The sequence below is a fragment of the Jatropha curcas genome, chromosome 2, assembly GCF_041381405.1.
Source record: "Jatropha curcas cultivar XTBG-Jc1 chromosome 2, XTBG_Jcur_1.0, whole genome shotgun sequence".
NCBI classification, from domain to species: Eukaryota; Viridiplantae; Streptophyta; class Magnoliopsida; order Malpighiales; family Euphorbiaceae; genus Jatropha; species Jatropha curcas.
Genome location: NC_143152.1, coordinates 33,788,082 through 33,809,052, shown reverse-complemented (window position 1 = coordinate 33,809,052; position 20,971 = coordinate 33,788,082). Strand labels below are relative to the sequence as shown.

Here is a 20,971-nt window from a genome sequence, read left to right as displayed (position 1 = left end):
GATATGCAAAACATTTGAATTTTTCAAATTCCCTTTTCGCTATGATTGAATCTAATTTAGCTAATGGTCCTATTTATTTTAATTGTTATCTGAACTTTTTTTGTCTCTTTATGATCCAAATATTCTAGATGTTTTAACTTCAACAACTAAATCAAAAAAAATGAATTTTTCAAATAATTCTAGGTCTATAGTAGTTATATATAGAATTTAAGTATATAAAATTTAAGTTATGACAACTACTCTAGATCATAGATCTAGACACACTTTAACTATGAATGAAACAATTATTTTTGAAGCTAATACCCAACATACAGAAGTACACTCCTAAAAGGTTAAAGTGGCATGAATTAACCTGAGAAAATTCATGGAATCTCCAAAGAATTAATCATCCAGTATTTGTTGAAAATATTTGTACTTCCTTTAGTATTGTAGAAGATACCGATGGAAGTATTCATGTTCAATTCCTTCCTTTAGAAAATCCTAGTAGATAAGTATTTAGTAACGAGAACACAAAGTTATCTACATCTACCGCTAAATATTCAATTACAAAGTGTAGATTTTAATAAATCTATACGTAGACTCATATATAAAAAAGTAGAACAACCAATTAACTATTTACCTTCCTCTCCCGCGGGATCTTTATCTCCTACAAAATCCTACTAAAAAATTTCTTTTAGTCCTTCCTACACATTTGTATTTTATTATAATTTGCATTACACCTTACTATTTTTACATTTTTTTAATGGTAGAGAATAATTTCATTTTAAGATTTAAATAAATTCAATAGCTAATTTGTATTTAAACTGCTTGTACTTTGTGATACATCTCACAATATGTAATACTATAATACCAAATAAAATTCAAATAGAACTATTGAATCGTAACTTATATTTCATAGAATTTATGAATAATTTATAATTTTAATTTTCATATTTTGATCGAATAAAAAAATTATTATACATCATATTGTAAAGAATTTTTATTTTACAATTTTTAATCCAATAATTTTTAATTTATAAAATGAAAGATTACTTGTGAATCTAAATTTAAATAGGAGGTGCACACTTTATTAGTTCAATTTAAGGCAAACCGAAGTCAATCAAAAAAATTTGAACGTTGAAAATGGAACCGATTCGAATCATAATTGAGTTCAAAACTGAATCGGTTTGATTGGTTTTACATATACATTTTAAGATGGTTCATCTAAGCCTACCTTCTTGAACTTCACCAACAAAAAAAAAAAAAAAAAAAATCCTAGCGAAGATTTATGCCTTGCTTATTCTTGCTATTTCAGACTCTAGCGCATATAATAATAAAGAATTCATATAACTCAGAGTAGATATATTGGCAATTTATACAGTCAAACCCAACTAGTTTGTGATTAAGGATTAGATGTTGCTTGCATACAGTTAAGAACTACTTCTAATTTTCTACTGATGTTCTTAAAGGGACGCGCATATAACGCCCCAAGTTAAAGCCCAGGATTAAAGGATCTGTCTATAGATAATCCTAGAAAGATTGATGGAGATTAACTTGTAATACAAAAGAAGTGCAAGGGCAGATTTGTCTCTTCATGTCGGGACTCTAATGACCTGCAACAAAATTTTCATTGTTCTTTTACCTAAATAAGATTTAATTAAATCAATCCAAAGGCAAGGAAGTTCCAGTTCCAACCTTTCCAACCTTCCCATGGAAAATCAGCTCCACTTCTCTACGAATGTTTTCCACATCCATCACATAATCATTATGATATTCCTCTACCATTGAATCTTCCAGTTGTTGCCTCATCCTCTCCAAAGCACCATCCAGGCCACAGAAGTCCTTAAAAATCAAAGCTTGAGTTGTACTGAGTTGCAGGAGATTCTTGATAGCAACAAGGGCCTGAAATAAACCACATGGCAAACCTTCAGCAGGCAAGAGAAAACAAGCTAGAATCAGGTATCAATAGGCATGGGTCTCGACCTCCCTAGCATGGTTGACAGAAACATAAAACTAACACCTTTCACAAAAAAAACATCAGAGGACGAGATCCATCTAGTTCAGCTTAGAGACAGCTGTTTGCAAACCCTCCAAATGCACAGGCGAAAGCCAGCAATCAAGTACTAATAGTGTGTATAAGTCTGGACCACCGTAGCATTGTCAATAGAAACTAAAATTCATCACCCCCCACAAAGCCATATCCAGTGCTCTACCACCATCTTCTGGTGTGTGAACAGGTGATATTCGTAAGGGGTTACCCATAAATAAAAGGTTCGGAATGAGCAGTGCTCCAAACAGTTGTGCCTGCTGCAAATCTGAAGCCTCAGCTGTCTGTAGGCCACAAGTTTCAGAAGTATGTACAATCATGCTCTTTGAAAGTTTCAGACACTGCGATCTCAGCAGCTGTCCATCATTGTCCATGCAGGACTCTTCAAGATGGATGGCTGAGATACAGTTACAAAATCCCAACTGTGCTAATTAAATTAGCAAAATACAATTCAGAACTAAAGCATGTTCTACTATGCCAAAAATTAACATCAGCAGCAGCAACACTAGTAATGCTGAAGAGTTACCTTTTCCTGGAGATCAAGGTCAGTTGTTTCTGTCAGATCAACTATAGACTTCAGGAATAAGTGATTGCTGAAGAAAGGCAACTCAAATCTCTGGGCATTTTCAAGTTGACTTTCAGCCAGATCAGCAACCAAAAAAACAGCTTTCTTCCTGAGTCTGACATCAATGCTCCAGTTGCTAAGTATGTCCTACAAAGGAATGTTTAAAAAAAGAGCCATCAATTGCTGTTGTGAACACCAAATACAATGTTTTTGAGCATTTCACTGATTTAGGTACCTGAAGCATCCTATCTCCAGCTGCTGCATAAAACGTTTCCTGACCAGCCAAATTATTTCGAATCAATGCTGAAACAGCATAGAATGCTTTTATAGCTTCTTCTACATCAGTTGATTTTACCATCTCCATTAACTTGGTGAGTGCACCAAGATCCAAGATCTGACAGAGTTCAATATCATGAATTAGCCAAGAACACAAACCAAAGCACATGCCTTATTATTGACAATGCAGAAGACACCAAAACATTAGTGGAATTCTAAACTGGAAAAATATCATAGTAAGAGAACATTCAACAAGTTTGAAACAGAAAATAATATGCCTGTTTCTGGACAGCTGCATTGTTTTGACTTGCTTTCCCAAGAATCCATGCAGAAATTCTCCTCATATCTGGATCAGGGTGATTAAGCTCTCGTATTAATACATCGAACCTGCCAATTTTATCCAAATCTGGTATACATAAAAAAATGCAATGTGTTAGCTCCTAATATTGCACCAAAAGGATAAACAAAAATGGCAAATTCAGAACCCAGGAAAAAACTCCCATGTTAAATAAATTAAGATCATACAATGTGGCAGTCTCTCAGTTATACTGGATCTTGATACAAATAACAAACAAGTGAAAGGAAGTTCAATATCCCACCAACTGGCTCGTCTTTATCACCAAGATGTGATTGTAATTGTAACTAAAATAAAAAGACGAATAATATGAAAAGAACCTAATTGCAAAAATGGATTTTTGCCTCTTCAGAGTGGAGGGGTTGTTGGGGCTAGGAAGAAAACGATACTCTCACTTTCCTAGTGTTACTGTAGACAGAGTATCTCAGCAAGTAATCCATGGTCCATGTGTGCCACCTCATTCCACATCTAAAGCAACTCAAAAAAGCTAGAGGAAATCTTATCCAAAAATTGGATACACTAGGAATTACCAAGCGAATTATATGTTGAATAGTGGAAAATTGTAAGGATAGAATTGCAATCCATGAATATGATATCTATCTAGCGCGTCAAACGTCACACTATATTTCTATTGATTATACCATGGACCTGGAACATTTGGTTAGTGTGCCATACATAATCTTCTCATATATTATATATTGATCAGTAATGTCATATAGGCCAGGTGTTACAAAGGTTGAATTCCATGAATATTATATTACTATTGACTGGTAATAAAACAGAGGCCCAGGTACACCTTTATAACCTTATAGTATACCATGAATTGACCAATTCATTTTTAGAAGGCTGCAACTTCCTAAATATGGCAGTTTCTGAATGGACGTTGTGCTTGCAGAAATTATTTAGTAATCAGAAATGAAAAAAGAAGATACATGCCAATGATCTTGCAGCTGTGATACTTCCACTAAAAAGATAAAAAATCAAAATAATGTAACAAAGCCTCCACTGTATTGTAGCATGGACCAAATTCAACAAACATGATATCCCAACCATGGTAGCAGCAAGTCCAAGGTGTATGTTATGTTCTCATTTCCATTTTAATAAAATTTATGTATTGGTAATCAAGGATCCAAATACAAGGTGGGATGACCACAGAGATTCCATGTAGAGTGGAAAATTTTGCACCAGCTACATGAATAATATGAGCTCAAGACCAAGGGCCACATTGCAATTCAAAATCCCAACAGAATTATTATCACTAGCGGCCAGAAGGTGCTAGTTTACGGAGGCATTAGATTGACACTTGCAATGTCTTTCGAGTTGAGCACAACAGAACTAACAGCAGAGCTTTTCAGTAACATATAAAAGAAGTGTTATAACTTAAAACTTAACATGATTAAGCATAGCTATTTCACAATCTTCAGAGCTAGCCGATGCATACAGATGGTGCCATGAAAAAAGATATAAAGAATGAGCATATTTTAACCACATCTCTCTGGGAAAAAATGTTTAAAAAATGCAAAATAATCCTTTAAAAGCACAAGAGTAAAGGAACAAGAAGGTTGTATACTAGTAGTGAGTAGTGACTGCCTATCAATACAATGGACCTGGGCCTAGTGATAAAAGGTGGGAGTGGTAAAGGTAGATAGCAACTCATCTTGATGAACTGAAAAATAAGTTGTTAATAACCCATTAGCCACACGGAGCGTGCCAATTCCTATTCAACCTTTTATAAACCAGTTACTAATCATACATGAGGTGAAAAACAAAAAATCTGGTACTCTTGCCATAAGTAAGCGAATTGGACCATTCACACATATTCTCTATTTACAGTGAACACTGAACAGTAATTGAACATTGAATATTCTGGTGGAAGTAAATATATCCTCCTTCACAAACAAAGACCAGAAAAATAGCAAACCAATGATAAATTGAAAACCAGAAACAATATGCTCCAGTCAAATTAGTTAAAGTTGATAGACTCACACCTACCATTTGCATTATCAATTGGCTCCACAAGAATTAGAAGCTCCTGTAATGCACGGTGCCGATCCTCCAAAGATAAAGAAGTGTTATTTAAGTCATCTATTGCTTTCTGCATCAACTGGGAATCAGATGGCATTCTCAACTTGTCCATCAGCTCCTATGTCATTGAGTATCACACAGATACTTCAGTAAAAGAATAAGTAGTTTAAAAAATCAAGAACTTGCAAGAGCTATAGCATATGCCAGGGAATGGAGAAGTGCCAATATATATTGAAAGTTTCAGATAATCAAAAGACGGTAAAAATAACTTTATATGCTAATGGAAACTTTTCTCTTATCTATCCTTAATGTAACCACCAAGAGAGTGAGATTGTTTCCTTATGTTCAGAGCTGAATTATGATACCCAACTCCAATTTTTGGCAATAAGGGCTTGTTTGGTTTAATTCGTTCCAGTTGTTAGCTAATAACAGTTGTTTGTGGCTGATAGTTGTTAACAAATGAATTAGGGTCATTTGGTAAAATTTCAGTAGCAATTGCTCTTAACCAAAGAAGAGAATGTCAATATTATTTCTGGAAAAGATTTGTAACGAAACTGGAAGTGGCCTGATGATACTTGCTTAGAAAGGTTAGTGGAAATATGTGCAACCAACTCGGCTAACTACCAACATTGGATGTGCTAACTAACTAGCTAAAAAGAACAGTTTAGCCAACAAAGTAAAAATCAAGCTACAACTAATTCCATCCCTTATCATCACTTCCTAACACCTTAAGAAGCGAGCAATTTCATTAAGCTATAAAACATATCAGACAAAATTATAAAAATTTTACATTCAGAAACTATAAGATCAAAATTGCAAATTGAAGACCGCCACAGAAAGCTAACCTTAATTTCCATCTGACGCTTCTTCAACTCACTAGGAGACAGGCGCTGGACATCTTGTGCATTTTCCTTTAATTTCTCTGGATCGGAATGACCTGATTCATTAAAGACAGATTATGCAGTCATACGTTTATGCATAACTAAAAAGCGTAAGAAACTGACCTACAAAATATCCCAATTCAGACACCATAAAAGGATTTAAAAAATAAACAACGAGTTGCAAACTAGCAGTGTAATATCGAACTACAGTTTCCACTTTTCGTATAGCAGATTTTTTTCTCCCAAGTAAAAAGAAATTGCACCTCCTTGTACGTTTCAAATATTGTAAAACACACTGCTGCTGCTGCAATCCAATGCGTTTAAAAAAAAAATTGTACAGTTAGCTAGATACAAACCAATGGCCCACTGTAACATTCCATCTAGAGAAGAGAAACCACCGTCAAGGCCATCAGGGTCACTGACGGCGACAGCAGCGGAGGAATCTTTGTCGGGTTCAGCCTTGAGCATAAGATCAGACTCCTCTTTTGCCGATGACCAAAATAGACCGCCCGTTGAAGGAGTGATGTTAAAACGCTCCCCTTCAGCGACGCCGATTACCGTTACAGTCATGAAGGCTGCTAAGATTCCAATTACGCCAGCCCCTGCTGCTGTCAGCCCCATCCTGCCGTTACGTGCCCCTTTACCTCACCTAGCTACTCCGCTGATTGCTAATTTCTACTAGATAATTGAATCAAATAAAATAAACAACCAACTACTGGTGCAGTAGCGCATCAACCAAAATCAAAAATTCAAAATATGAGAGTTCGCAGAAATTGGACCGCTTGGCCTACGACGGATGATGACTACACCTTTCCAGAGAAGGGAAAGTATACCTACAAAAGTTTAATGAATAAATAATTTATTGCTGTTTGAGTTAATTGAGGGACTTTAATTATATGACATGTCATTTCCTGTAATCTGGACCCCTGATCGGTAATCAAGCTGTCTTCGCAATCTCGAATGTCGCCTTGCCTTACTTCGCCTGCGAATCAAATAGGTAGAAGAAAAGGACTCCATTTGTCCTTGTTTGGCTTGCACATAGGGTAAGAAACTTTAGTTAATTTGTTTCATTTTTTTCATAATACTATATTATTATATTAGTATGTCGATGAAAATTAAATTATCCATATTACATTGTTTCTAAAATTATTAAATATTTAATCAAATATAATTTTGTTAGAAGATTAAATGTTGATGTATTAATTTTTATTTTATATTAAGATTTAATTAGTGATAATATAATAATTTAATTATTATATTTATTGACAATAAGCATATTAAATAATAATAAAATAATAAATTGAAAATATTAATAATTTGTGACCCACGAAAAAGAAATCTGATAAAAGTACCAATTTTTGAATGTAACACACAAATTCGTCAAAAAAAATAAGTAATAATCATTTTGAAAACATTTTAAATATTATTTTAAATAAATAACAATATTTGTCAGGAGTTTAAATATTTAAAATATTTTATGATTTTGTTTGAATGGACTTAAAGCCTTTGAAATTTCAATTATGGTCAACTCTTTTCACTGTCGTTTATCCCTCCAAATCATCAAAGGTCATTTTTATTAGTAGTATAATGATTATGGATCATTCAATAATTGAGAAAGGTGATAATCATTATATATAGCAACGAATGGCAAAAAAAAAAAAAAAAAAAGCCAAGGAAACAATAGTAAGTGAACTTATTAACCATGAAAATAAATCAATGAATATACACAAAAAAATAATTACTATTAATTTTGTTATAAGTTAAAATAGTAGGTTTTCAATTTATTGAATACAACTTCTCCTTTAATATATACATTTTAATTTAAAAAATTTTATAATTTAATCTACAGTTCCTATGGTTTAAAAATTATTCATATTAAAAATAAATTCAATTACGAATTCACATAATCCTCGAGTTTTATAATTTTTGTTATGATTATGAATTTAATTTTATGGGACGTCCATCACTCTCAAAATTAATTTAACAGTACTTGTCCTTATTATCGGAGACATAATTGTTCATTATTTATTTCAATTTCTAATTAAAATATGAGTAAGATATTGTAATAAACTCAAATTGTTCTATTTGTGTCTTATTGTTATAAAAGATACGATTTTTAAAATAGTGAGATTATGATTTTTGGAAACAAATAATATTAATTATCTCTAATTGTCCACTTTTATTATTATTATTATTATTATTTTATGTAGTGTGGTAAGTGATCATTTGACATTGCTATAGAGAAAGTAATGAGGCAGCTGGCAAATTAGCAAACTTGGTTGTGGATACCGGTAATGGTTGGTAAGTCTTTCACCATCCCGCTTATTCAAGGAGCAATTATATTTTTATGCTCAATTTGTTACGAACGAATTCAAAATATGGAATTGATTTATAAATAAATTCTATTAAAATTTATTTATGAATAAATTATTTATTAAATTCCATATAATTATGCAGGGAATAAATTTATAATTAAAATTTCATTTGCTTTTATTTTTTAAAATATCCTTGAAATAATATTTTTTATAAAAATAAATAACAAATACCAATTATATTTCTGTTAAGCTATATAATTATTTTATATTTTATTAAAATAAACATATAAAATAAAAGTAATATTAATAAAATTGTTGCATTTAATTTAATGATAAATGAATATTTAACTTGAATTTCTCTCATCAATAGTGAAAAAATGTTAAAAAATATTTAAATAAAAATACAATAATAAGAAAAAATTTCTCTAAAAAAATAAAAATTTTAAAAGATTTTGATCAAGTTTGATAAAATAAAGGGTGGCATTATTTTCAGAGCATTAATTGTTAACGCGAGAGCAATAACATTCTATTAATATCACTTGACAAAATTGCCTCTTAACAAATTTATCTCTTTTTTTCTCCCTTCTTTTTTATCTCCACAGGAACATTTAATTCAGTTTTTAAAAAGAAAAAAAAGGAAAGAAATAACTAAACAATCTAAATAAATTTAATGCTCAAATCACCATCACTCAACACCAACATCATTTTTTCTGGTCCAAAGCTCTCTTTTATTTCCTAATAATATAACATTACTTTACAAATACCATGCTTTGATTAAAATGGAGAAAAACAAATTATAAACTTATTATGTATTCAGGCCCTGTTTTTTCTTATTCTTTGTATCTTTTCATAAATAAATTGGGATTAATATTTGGGAAATATCTCTCTTCAATAAAGCAATTGAAGTATTGTCTTGCTGCAATTTTTCCATAAATCCATTTTTAACTTGTCGATTGCATATTTTTTTATCAGATAAATTTGCTATAGCAAGAACTTTGTGTGAGAACTAAGTATAGCAACCGAATCAAAAGCATTCATTTATTTAGATTGTTTAATTGTTTCTTTTAATTTTTTTCTTTTTAAAAAATTGAATTACTGCTTCGGTGGAGATAAAAAAAAAAAAAAAAAAGAGAGAAAGATAAATTCATTAAGGGGCAATTTTGTCAATTGATATTATATACCAAGTTATTGCTTTGGCATTAACAATTAGTATTTAGTGCTATGAAAATAACACCATCCAAAATAAATAATTTGACTTATTAAAAAAAGATGAAAAGTTGACTTCATAAACAGAGAATAATAATTTTGTCATAAAAAATTTGATTCATTAGTTTTGTAGAATTTTTTTTTTAAATCTACCTATTTTTGTGTGATTGAGTGTAATTATATATAATTTATGATTTCATGGAATTGAATGTCTAAAATTAAAATCTATATTTTTTTTTTCATTTCAAATATAAAAATATGAATTTTTAAACCAACTCCACCGAAAGAAGTGGCTAATGATGCTCGTGGTGCGACATGGCGTTGGCTGATTAACGCTCACTAGCCTCGCCTTTGTTCTTTTGCAAGGTCTCTGCTCCCTTGTATTAAAAAAAAAATAAAATGTTAAAATCAAATATATAAAATACTATTTCATTTTTTCTAATAGAGTTTCGGGTTAAATAATATTTTCATATAGGAATAAACTTATAACAACCAAATCAATAACATAAGTTGCATATATGTATACTTTCACTTTTTCTATTTGAAAAATTAATTATTTTAAAAAGATAAAAATACAAAATAAAATGTAAAAAGTTAATTGAAAATAAATGTATTTAAACTAAAAACTTTACTTAAACCCATTAATTTTATATATTTAAATTATATTTCAATTTTATGTTTATTATAACTGGATGTGATATTTTATTATTTAATATGACATTCAATTTATATGAGTCTTATTGGACTAATATTAATATGAATAATAATAAAAGCTTAAAAGTAAATTTAGTCACTTAAATCCTTTAAAATAATATCGGATGAATTCCAAGAGTAGAAGGGCTATTTGGACTTTGGTATTTAAGAAACGGGGAACGTAAATAAGGAAGTACAAAATACGGCAAAAAGAAAATTAAAGAGTCCCTTTACATTGTTTGTTCCAACTCGTAAGCGGTGCCTGTAACCCATAATCCAGTTGCTAAAGCAGCAGCTCGAGTTCAGAGTCGCCGCTAGCCGCTGGGACTGCCACAGGTGGACGACGGGTTAGCAGTTGTCTTGCTGGACATATCAATTGAAAAAGTGCAGTACAGGAGGATACTAGAGAAGAAAAGAGAAGGTAGCGATGGTCAGGCTCACAGCCGACTTGATTTGGAAAAGCCCTCATTTTTTCAATGCCATTAAGGAGCGGGAGTTGGATCTTCGAGGTGAGTTGCTCAGCTCTCTTTTGCTATCGAACCCTAATACACGCTTTCCGTCGCTATCGTTAATTACTTTGTATGTCTTAGGGCAAAGTAGCTATACAATGAACTTCCCAGTTCAGCTCAAACCAGTGATTTTCTAAAATTTCCTTTCTCTCCTTATGGTTTCAGGTAACAAGATCCCCGTTATAGAAAACTTGGGAGCTACAGAGGTACAATTTCTTTTTCCTCAGCATATTTTTATGTGACTATATTTTGTATACTTGCACTGCACTCCGTCCCAGTGGGTATCTAAGTTGTCCCTTTTTCATGGCCTGAATCAAAGCTTATTCATTCAAGTTATCCTTCCCTGAAGCTAATTCAAGCTCAAGCTCTCAGAAACAAATAAAAAAACCAGTCAAATTGGACAACAAGTTTCTTGTGCACCAGTCATTAAACATATGACCTCCTTCAAACTGAGTCTAGCTACTTAGCTTAATCCTTCAACTATATTATATAACAATACTTTTATATGTTAAAAACTTTATATTATCTGCTCTTTCATTAAGGAACTATAATTTCGCACCTTTTTTTACTGGCTTGTTGATAGGACCAATTTGATACCATCGATTTGTCCGACAATGAGATTGTCAAGCTTGAAAACTTGCCGTATCTTACTCGGTTGGGCACTCTGCTCATCAATAACAACAGAATAACTCGTATCAATCCCAATATTGGAGGTAATTTTGAATAATCTTTAAATTAATCTATTGATGGTATCCTAAGGAAAGACATTATACTTTATCCTTTTTTATTTTCTCATGTGCGGTTGAACTTCAAATATTGAAACCTCACTATGGTTTGTATTGCTTTATCATGTAGAGTTCTTGCCAAAATTACACACTTTGGTTCTTACAAACAACAGGCTTGTCAATTTAGTGGAGATTGATCCTCTTGCTTCTCTTCCAAAGCTACAGTTTCTCAGTCTTCTGGACAATAACATCACTAAAAAACCTAATTACAGACTGTACGTGATTCACAAACTAAAATCACTTCGAGTTCTTGACTTCAAGAAGGTAAAAAGCAAGGTGAGCTGAGCTGCTTGGCCCAAATTTATCTTTGGCTATTTTTTTGAGCATGCCCAAATTTTTAACTTACTTTTTTTAGACCTGGAGCTCCTTGCTTCAAAAGAAAATTAGTCTTTTAATGAAGTTTCTTCTTGATTAACATGCAAAATACAAAATTTAACCTTGTAAGCATTGAAATGTTCTTCAGTAATTTTCTTATAAAACTCATTGAAATTTGATTGTTGTATTGATAGTAAAAGGGTACGGAAATCCTTTAGAGGACAAGTTTTGAAGGGGCCTTCTTGATCAATTGACCTACTGGTACTTAAAAAGTTGAATGCATGCCGCTGCAGCACTTTGTTTTAGGAGCCATCACTGGTCAAAATTTTCACAACAAATGAATAATATCCATGTATTAGTGTTCCTAATATGAGCAAACATGAATTGTTTTGCAAGGGTTTAGGCATTTCCATGCAAATATCTTGGCTGCCTTAATCTATGTGAATTTCAACTGTTAGCTTATTTACCACAATGTCATGTTCAAGTGTTATTCTGGATTTAGAAGCATGTTCTCTAGTTTGTTTCTTACATTTCATGGATTTTGGCTCTTAAATATTCTTCTTCTTTGTTCTTTTCTCAAGCTGTATTAATGTTTTGCATGGAAAAAGCAAGGGCTTTGAACAGAGTGCTGTCATAATATAACTCTTGAACTATAAATTTTTTATGTGCTTATTTGAATTGATTGTCAATATTGTCCATGGGTGATAGGAGAGACTGGAAGCGGAAAATTTGTTTGCATCAGAAGAAGTTGAAGAGGAGGCAAAGAAGGAATCTGCCAAGACATTCACTCCAGGTGAGGTTCCAAATGTTACAGAAGTAGCCGAGGAACAGCAAAATCCAAAGGTGGTTACCCCCACACCTGAGCAAATTCTAGCTATAAAGGTACTTTGCTAACTACATCTAAGCACTTCATAATGTTGCGTTTTGATATTTGGTAAACAAATTAAGGTTATTTTAGTGCTGCTTTTACTGCTCAAACTTGCCGTTTAGAATGTAATCTGCTTTAAAAGATCAAGAAAAAGATTGTGTGATTATCTATGGTTAGCCATTTAGAAAGTATATAATATGTTTTTGCTAAAATTTAGTTCCTTTTCGTTTTCTCTTTGGCTATAAATGACAAGTCTTGCAATCTTCTTCCAGGAGGATGAATTTTAATCCGTTTTACGTAGTTGTGTTAGATGGATAGAGAAACTCTTTGCAAGTATTTGCTTTCTAGTTTAGAGGTTGTAAAATGATAACCGTGGTGCATTGATTAACTGGTTGTTGGTACTTATGGTTTCAGTATCATTTGTAACAATGGTGTTGATCAATGTTTTAAAGTTTAATTCCCTGAAAAAGGGACTCGGACTAGTCAATTTAGGGGTTGGGTTTGACAAAATTTACGTTAATGGATGGTGTGGGGTGGAAAGAATGAATAGTTAGGGCTTGAAAGATTGATATTTGGAGACTCTATGAAACTGTGAGTGGAAAAACTAATTGCAAAATATCTCAGATGATGCAGGAGCATTAAAGAATGATGTAGGATCATCAATTAGGAGCATGCATAAAAATTAATTAGGATTGGTCTTTTAGTTTTCTACCTTTAACCTTCCTATTTGCTAAAGAATGTGAAAGCCTGTAGTCTATCCAAATTCATAGTTAACCAAGTTAATTAACGAGGAATTCTAACAGTCCTTGACTTGGTTTGGTTCTAATTAGTATAAATAGGAATTCTATGGCCAACTTTAAAATTGTATTTTCTCTTTCAAACTCAGAATTTTAATTCCAAATTTTCTTTAAAACCATTTATGTTATATTGTTCCTATCACAATCACCCTATTCTGCTCAACTTGTTGAGAAGTAATTACCCTAAAACTCTTCTGTTATGCCAACTGGTAACAAAACCATCGTCTATGGTTTGGTAGAGGCAGAGATTGTGGTAGAGGCAATCAGCCCCAACAAATAGAATTTGCTACAATGCGGAGAATGATTGAGGATTTGACCCAAGCTATGGAAGCCTTGCAGTGACAGTATCCTGTGGAATGAATGACTTGAGATTCGAAAGTATCTTGGGTTGAAGATGAAGTCGAGGATGTGAACCTTTTTCACGAAGCTTGACCTGCAAACCAAGTGGCATGAGGTGGATTGGAAGAGCATATACTACATGCCCTTAATTTCAATTCTAATGTTTTCTTTAAGACTAGTGATCTTATATTGTTTCAACCGCAATCCTATTCTAGCCCAAATTGTTGTGAAGCAATTGCCCTAAACTCTTCCACTACACCATTAAAGCAAAACAACAAAGAGCCTTGGGTGACCTTATGCAATTATCTCTATGAGAGAAAGCGGTTCCACCCCCTTTATTGATATAACTAGCAGCTAAAATATCACATTATTCCGTCTGAACATAAACGAATCACATCTTTATAAATGTCATTGCTCACTAGATCTGTTTATGTACACCCTGGATTTCCACATGGCCAGCAATATTGTGAGCTTAGGAAAAAGTTATCTTTTAGACTGGCCAGACCGAACAGCTCCTCCAATTAATAAAATATTAATATTTGAGTTTTTTTCCTGTATGGGCCAGGCTTGGCCAAATGTGTAAGGCAAAATAATCAGAAAACATTATGGCCTTTCTCAATAGAAGCTGGGGTCTTTTGTAAGAGAGCTTTGGTTATGATAGAAACTGTGAGGGGTAAATCAAGTTTCCACTGAACAGAGTAAGATAGTATGGTTATTTTTATGGGTGGAACATTTTCTATTTTACATTTTTCTTCTTATAATATAGTTTCGTTCATTCTTCCAGGCAGGTTTATTCCGACTATATCATGCTCAAAATGATATGGTATTTTTTGACATGACATGCTATACCTATACAACTATACTACCTGTGAAATTGGAAAGATTAGATATTTTGGAATCAGTGCTTATTTCATTTATATATTGTGTAAATTAAATAAATCAGAGGCTGTTTTGCCAAGTTTAAGCATTATTTTAAAGTATTGCAATGTGTGAGTACAAGGAATCTTAGCATGTGTATAGATCATACTCAGGTTATGTTATGCTTAATTTGGTCTTATGATCATTATGCAGGCTGCAATTGTGAATTCCCAAACTCTTGAAGAGGTTGCTAGACTTGAGAAGGTAATTGCTTTTTGCTCAATTAAATGGGTAACTTGGATTTTGAATTTATGTAATGTTTTACGTCTAATATAGCATTTCTAAGTGGATTTCAAATGACAGGCATTGAATTCAGGCCAGATTCCTGCAGATTTTAAGATTTTGAATGATGATAATGGCTTCAAACATATAAAAGATAAAGATGAGAAAATGGCTACTGATAGTCCTATTGCGTCTGATGCTGAACCAAGTAATGTGGAGGAGCAGAAGGATAATGAAACTGAAACTGCACTCATGGAACAGGTATTATTCAGTATATATTATGCAGGTTTAGAACTACATTCCCGTTTTTGCTTTCCATTTTCTAATTTGTTCTCTATGCTTTCCTGAGAGGGACATTTCTTAGTAATTGCTGAAGTAACTCATCTGCAAGTATTGAATAGAAATGAGTACTAACAACCAATAGCATCAGGAGCCCCCGCGCACCCAAAAAAAAAAAGGAAAAAAAATGGAAGGTGTTGATGTTATTTTACATTGAATAGTGGAGTTGTGGTTTGTGTCAGCTTTAGCAAAGTTGAGGCTTGGCAACAACAATAACTAACCCTTAGTCCCAAAATAGTTAGGGTCGGCTATGTAAACCCTTTATGTCCCATGTGCCTTGTTCCTAGCTGAATCCGCAATTTGGCTTAGCATGTGACTTTATGGTTTGTGATGTTGGCTTATGAGCCTTGCCTGATAGGTTTGTAAATTTGACAAGAGAATAGTGAAAAAGAGAAATTGAAGATCAAATATAAAATCAAATGGCTGATTTTACTGTTCCACATCCAAGTTGTAAATTGGTTTTATCAATATATTAAATCCAATTCTATAACAATTAGGTGTGACTTTGTGGTTGGGTAGGGTGTGAGTTTATGGTTGACTCTTGAGCATTTCACTAGTTTTTCCTGAACAAACTAGGAATTCTCTAGCTTCAAATTTTGTACTTCCATATTATAGAATTTAATACCTGAGAAATTACTACTAATTCTTCTGCTAACCGGCGAATTGCTAACTGACGGATTGCCTCCAGAAAGTAGTCATTGAAATATTTGATTTATCATCACTTGTATAGTTTCTTAATCCTTTTATCTGTTACAGGAATTCTTCAATTCCTAGTTGACCATCCGAATCGGTGTGCATATTGGTTTAATAATATTAATCTATGGTACTAGTTTTTTTGTTAGTTTATAGGTATTTGATATTTCCTTCAGTTACCTTCCCCCATTCGAGGAGGTTCTGGTGTTCTTTCTAAAATTTTATCTATTTTTGGAAATTGATTCTGCCATTAATGCAATTTCCTTGTCTTCTACCAGGAATAGAGGTTATCCAAAGGAAATTATGCGTTCTTGACATTCCTCATGAGGGCTACGGAGTAATTCGAGGATTTTGCATCGTTTTAGCAGGGATATTTTGCTGTTTAATTATCCTGGACATTTGTCCCTTTTTCTTCGGTTATTCTTTGGTTATCTTTGCGGATGTAGCATGTATGTCAACTTTTGGGACGTATACAAGTTAACCTTGTGTTTTGGGACTTGGGATTGTCTACTTCCTTTTGGAATTGAATTTACTAATATATTGACCCTGATCTTATTTTCTCATATTGTTTTTCAAGATGTAAAGTACAATTCATTTTTCTTTCTTTTGTGTTGTTAGTTAGATCTTAATTCATTCACACCTTTGAGAAGAGGTATACTATAAATAAACAAAGGTAGAGCTTGAATTTTTGATTTGTTTTTCTTAGTTCTATACAAAAAAAGAAAAAAAAAAAACAATTTGGAAATCTGTATAATTTTGAAAATGTGAATACTCAGATGGTTTGTTGAGTCAAATGGAATCAAGTGCAGCAGTTCACCATATCTTTGATGGTTAAGCTAGGGCGTATTGGATGATTGGCAATTTAATATAACGGATCTCAAAACAAGAGGGTATAGCACGATATATATTTATATATTGCAAAATATGAAGACAATTGTAATTTTTCCTTTTTATTTTTACATTATAAATGAAGATATAATTATAATTTTCATCTCTAAAGTCGTACTTTTCTTTTCCTTTTCATTTATTATAGTGATATAGTGTGAGACCACCATTAAAGTGACAGGGTGACTGCTTTTTTTAAAGGATCGAACAAATCCTTAATGGAGGGGAAAAAGAATAATTTTAAGATGTGAACTAGATAGATAAAAATTAACTCAAAAAAAAAAAAAATTATTCTCTCAAGAATATTAAGATACACGATTCAAAAAAATTGAAACAACGCCACCCAATTTTACTAGTTCATTTTAAAACCAAAAGGAAAACCCAAAACCAAAATTCAGCTGGCCTGAACCACTCAATGACGTACATACGAGCTAACCAGAATACCATCTCTAATTGGGATATTGACCAGCTTATAAAACATGAACAAACAAAAATTAATTTTTTTGACTTGCCACGGGCGTAGCAGAGCAAAAGCAATGGATACTCTAATCAAGATTAACAATCAATTAGATCCACTTATTATACAGACAATACCACAAGCATAATAATAATGCTTACAGGAAGCACATTGATAGCAGTTTTCACAAACTGTAACTATGGATAGCAGCTTTTACAAAGTAACTATAGATAGCAGTTTTTACAAAGCGTAACTATAGATAGCACAAACCATAACTATAACAAGGTAGTAATAATGTTGATGCGAAAATCTGCATTCTTCATCCAGACACCAACCATGCCAATCTAGCAGCTTCTTACTGTCTGGCCAAGCTAAAGGTGTAACAATATCAAGGTAACTTCCACTTCCAGATACATCCAGCTGCCCCCATCATCACAAACAAGTTTCATGACCACATTAAACTTGCTTTTATCACAGATGTCTTGATCTCCTTCAACCAAATAAAATCAAATATCAAAATAAATATTTGAAAGATGATTCAAAAACAAATAAAATATTAGAAAGATGAGCTGATGAGGCAAAATCATAAAGCAGGATGAATTGAGTTTAGAATGAAACCTCGATTAGTACTGCATTGGATTTTTCCAGTATCAACCAGCAGTGAGCTCGAAATGTCGAGCGCTGCAATTGCTGGTGCAGTTGTTTTCACCCCATTCTCCTGCACCAGCAACGGGGTATAGTTGGCTGATTGCTATTCAGAATCATCATAAACTTCATTGTCGGAAAGCTCATCAAAATCTCTCATATCAAGCTGATAACGGAGAATCCCTCCAATCCCACCAAAACCTCTGCAAAACTGGGATCCTTCTTGCGATTTGTTGGTGACAAACTCAAGAGTGCAACCAAAGCGCTTGTATTCATTAGCAAACCACTCGAGCAGTGGCAACTTTTCCTGAACCTCTAAGTCAGCAGAAGTGGCCAGATCCCTAAAGTTGCTCAGGTTAGCCTCTTGCTCTTTGTTCAGATGTTTTATAACAATCTCACCAGTGGTGCTATTTTTCAAGGTATACCTATTAATATCCAAATTTTCCCATACAATAAGTGTCTCAACAGCACCCATCTCGAGACCTTTCAGGGTGTCATCCACACCAAATACATATTTTCCAGTATCCTGGCTAATCTCTTCAAAGTACTTGCCAATCAAGCGTTTCTCTTGTATAAACTTCACATTGGACAGAATTTCAGATGAAAGCTCAATTGCCTGATTAAAACCATTCTCACCCCCATATGAAACATCAACCACATTCAGAATTTTAGCCTGAAGTCGAGGATCAAACATATCAGACTGGCTCAGTTCTGTCTTGAAGTCTGCAGATCCAGCAAGAATTAATCCTGCAACATTAGGCTGGCTGGTGGCTGGGTTAATAAAGAACTGCGTGGCAAGTTCAGCTGTCTTCCTCACATAGTTGTGGCGCTTCTCCATTCGAAGTCGAGCAAATCGAAGAGCTGATTGTCCTCCTCTCCCGTGCTTCTTTGGCAGGTCAACAGTAAATTTATGCAGAACCTCTCGAGTGTTACCACTCAGTGTCCCAAAAAGGGTTCCATTACCATCCATGACAATAAAACCAAACTTGTCATCAGATTCCAAAAGCTCATTTAGTGCTTCTGTATGAAACTTGTTGTCACACAAGTAAAGTGATGCATTGATGGGTCTAAAAGGCTCAAAGTCAATGGTCACCTTCTTTTCCTTTCCATCGTCAGTTACAATTGTTCCTGTGTAAAGGACAAGCCCATTTGAAGGAACCTTATTGTAAAGTTTGAGCCTTTGCTGAGCAGAAGTGATTGCACCTAAAACAGACTGCCTGTTGACCCTGCTTTTAATGTTTGAAGCAGTTCCAAACTCATCTCCAAGCATCTTAGTGACACGTGATATCTGATCACGAGGCGGCATGATGAGAGAAATCATGCTTGTTCCATTTCCTCGGGCAGCCTCTAGTGCTTTTATAAGCTTTTTAATCTTCCATATCTCAATGTTCTTATCAGTCTCATGGCCATCTGACATTTTGGTTGCAGACTTACAAAATATCTAATAGTTAACCTGCAATAACAGATCATTAATATTCATACAACTATATAATGGAGAAAACAACCTTGATTCTAAACAAAAATACTGATCATAATTGCAAGACTCAAATTTTGTAGCTATAATAGGTTGAAGAAATCAAAAGATATGTACTTAATTAAGTTTCAAAAAATCCAACAAACACTAAATTTTGCTAACTGAATCATAATTCCTTTAAGCGTGATTTTAAATGAATTTGTTTCTTGGTATCCAAAACCAATATTAACCTTTGCCTATATTTAAATTCTTCAACAATTAGTTTAAAGAGTCAGACAATTATCAATATAGAAATTATTCAGTGTCCCTCAAAATTGGAAAATAATAAATTCGCCAATCTTATCATTCTTTTGCTAGTTCGATAGTGCATATAACTAAGAAGTTCCCCAACTGCGAAAGTTAACACTTACGATCTATTCCCTTTACCAATATTATCCAGGAGAAGAACTTGAACTAATTAAGGCTAAAGAAGAAAGAAAGGTAATTCAACTTATTAAAGTTTAGCACAAGATTGGAAAGAGGGTCAAGGCTTCCACAAACATAAGTATATACAGGTTTTTCAGTTGGAATTGTTTGTTTGATTAACGAGAACTTATTCATATATATTTGAATTGAACTTTTAAATACACACCCAAATTACAGATACATCCACTTTCATATTTCAAACTAACAAAGAATATAAAATGCATAAATTCGAGTTGTTGAAGGCAAGAAATAACACAAAAATCCATAGAAAAGGTTGAAAAATTACATTTGGCAAAAACCCATGGAAAAAAGGAATTAAAAGGTTAAATTAGAGGGGAAAAACCCATGGAAAATCGAGAAAGAAAAACCAAAGAATTTCAAATACTACAAGCGGACACAGTTGAGATTGAATTTCAGAAATCATAATCAAAAAGTAATACCTTAGATCTAACTGCTAATCTTCAGCAGAGAAACAACAGAAATCAGAAATCATATAACTGCAATCTAATCTAATGTTTTTTTAAAGAAAAAGTATAAGGAAAGGAAAACCAAAGGGAAGAGACAGAGGTAACATAAAGCAAGCACCTAAACACGCGTGATGAATATAATAAGTAAAATATGCATTAAAGAATAAACAAAAGGACAGAGATACATAAAAATAAAATACGATAGAGGTATATTATATTTAAAAAAGAAGCTAGAGATGGTGAACCTGACGGCGCGTGCGGTGGTAACGATATGGCCGATCGCCTCCTAAGAAAGAATAAGAGGTTGTAATTTGGCGTACGCAAATCACCAATGTCTCAGAAAACGCTTCAGCTGCCCTTTATATCACCCCTACGCATACCCTAACCCTGTAATTATAATCATGGTCAGTTTAAGGAACCTGAGTCGGTTACGGTTTATGAAAAGTACCCA

The 20,971-nt window shown here is 33.2% G+C and overlaps 3 protein-coding genes across 4 annotated transcripts; 1 reads left to right on the top strand and 2 right to left on the bottom strand.

Annotated features, from left to right (window-relative positions):
- Nucleotides 1–1,320: 1,320 nt before the first annotated feature.
- Nucleotides 1,321–7,156, bottom strand: LOC105647257 (ARM repeat superfamily protein). Its single transcript, XM_012233273.4, has 8 exons — nt 6,485–7,156; nt 6,093–6,184; nt 5,215–5,365; nt 3,146–3,273; nt 2,827–2,985; nt 2,553–2,738; nt 1,675–1,881; nt 1,321–1,592 (listed from the first exon to the last, which is right to left on the bottom strand). The coding sequence occupies exons 1-8, from the start codon at nt 6,747–6,749 to the stop codon at nt 1,572–1,574; spliced, it is 1,209 nt and encodes a 402-aa protein (XP_012088663.1). The 5' UTR covers nt 6,750–7,156; the 3' UTR covers nt 1,321–1,571.
- Nucleotides 7,157–10,595: 3,439 nt separating this feature from the next.
- U2A' (U2 small nuclear ribonucleoprotein A) lies at nt 10,596–16,690 on the top strand. The gene is made up of 8 exons (XM_012233275.4): nt 10,596–10,851; nt 11,017–11,057; nt 11,435–11,564; nt 11,707–11,912; nt 12,660–12,833; nt 15,027–15,077; nt 15,177–15,356; nt 16,406–16,690. The coding sequence occupies exons 1-8, from the start codon at nt 10,770–10,772 to the stop codon at nt 16,409–16,411; spliced, it is 870 nt and encodes a 289-aa protein (XP_012088665.1). The 5' UTR covers nt 10,596–10,769; the 3' UTR covers nt 16,412–16,690.
- An 877-nt stretch (nt 16,691–17,567) lies between these two features.
- Nucleotides 17,568–20,915, bottom strand: ERF1-1 (eukaryotic release factor 1-1). Of its 2 annotated transcripts, none has more exons than XM_012233276.4 (3): nt 20,766–20,915; nt 18,088–19,567; nt 17,568–17,959 (listed from the first exon to the last, which is right to left on the bottom strand). In XM_012233276.4, the coding sequence occupies exon 2, from the start codon at nt 19,529–19,531 to the stop codon at nt 18,221–18,223; it is 1,311 nt and encodes a 436-aa protein (XP_012088666.1). In that variant the 5' UTR covers nt 19,532–19,567; nt 20,766–20,915; the 3' UTR covers nt 17,568–17,959; nt 18,088–18,220. The 2 variants fall into 2 exon arrangements, with proteins under 2 accessions (XP_012088666.1, XP_089573835.1); XM_089717709.1 differs by lacking the exon at nt 20,766–20,915 and adding an exon at nt 20,494–20,631.
- Nucleotides 20,916–20,971: the final 56 nt, after the last annotated feature.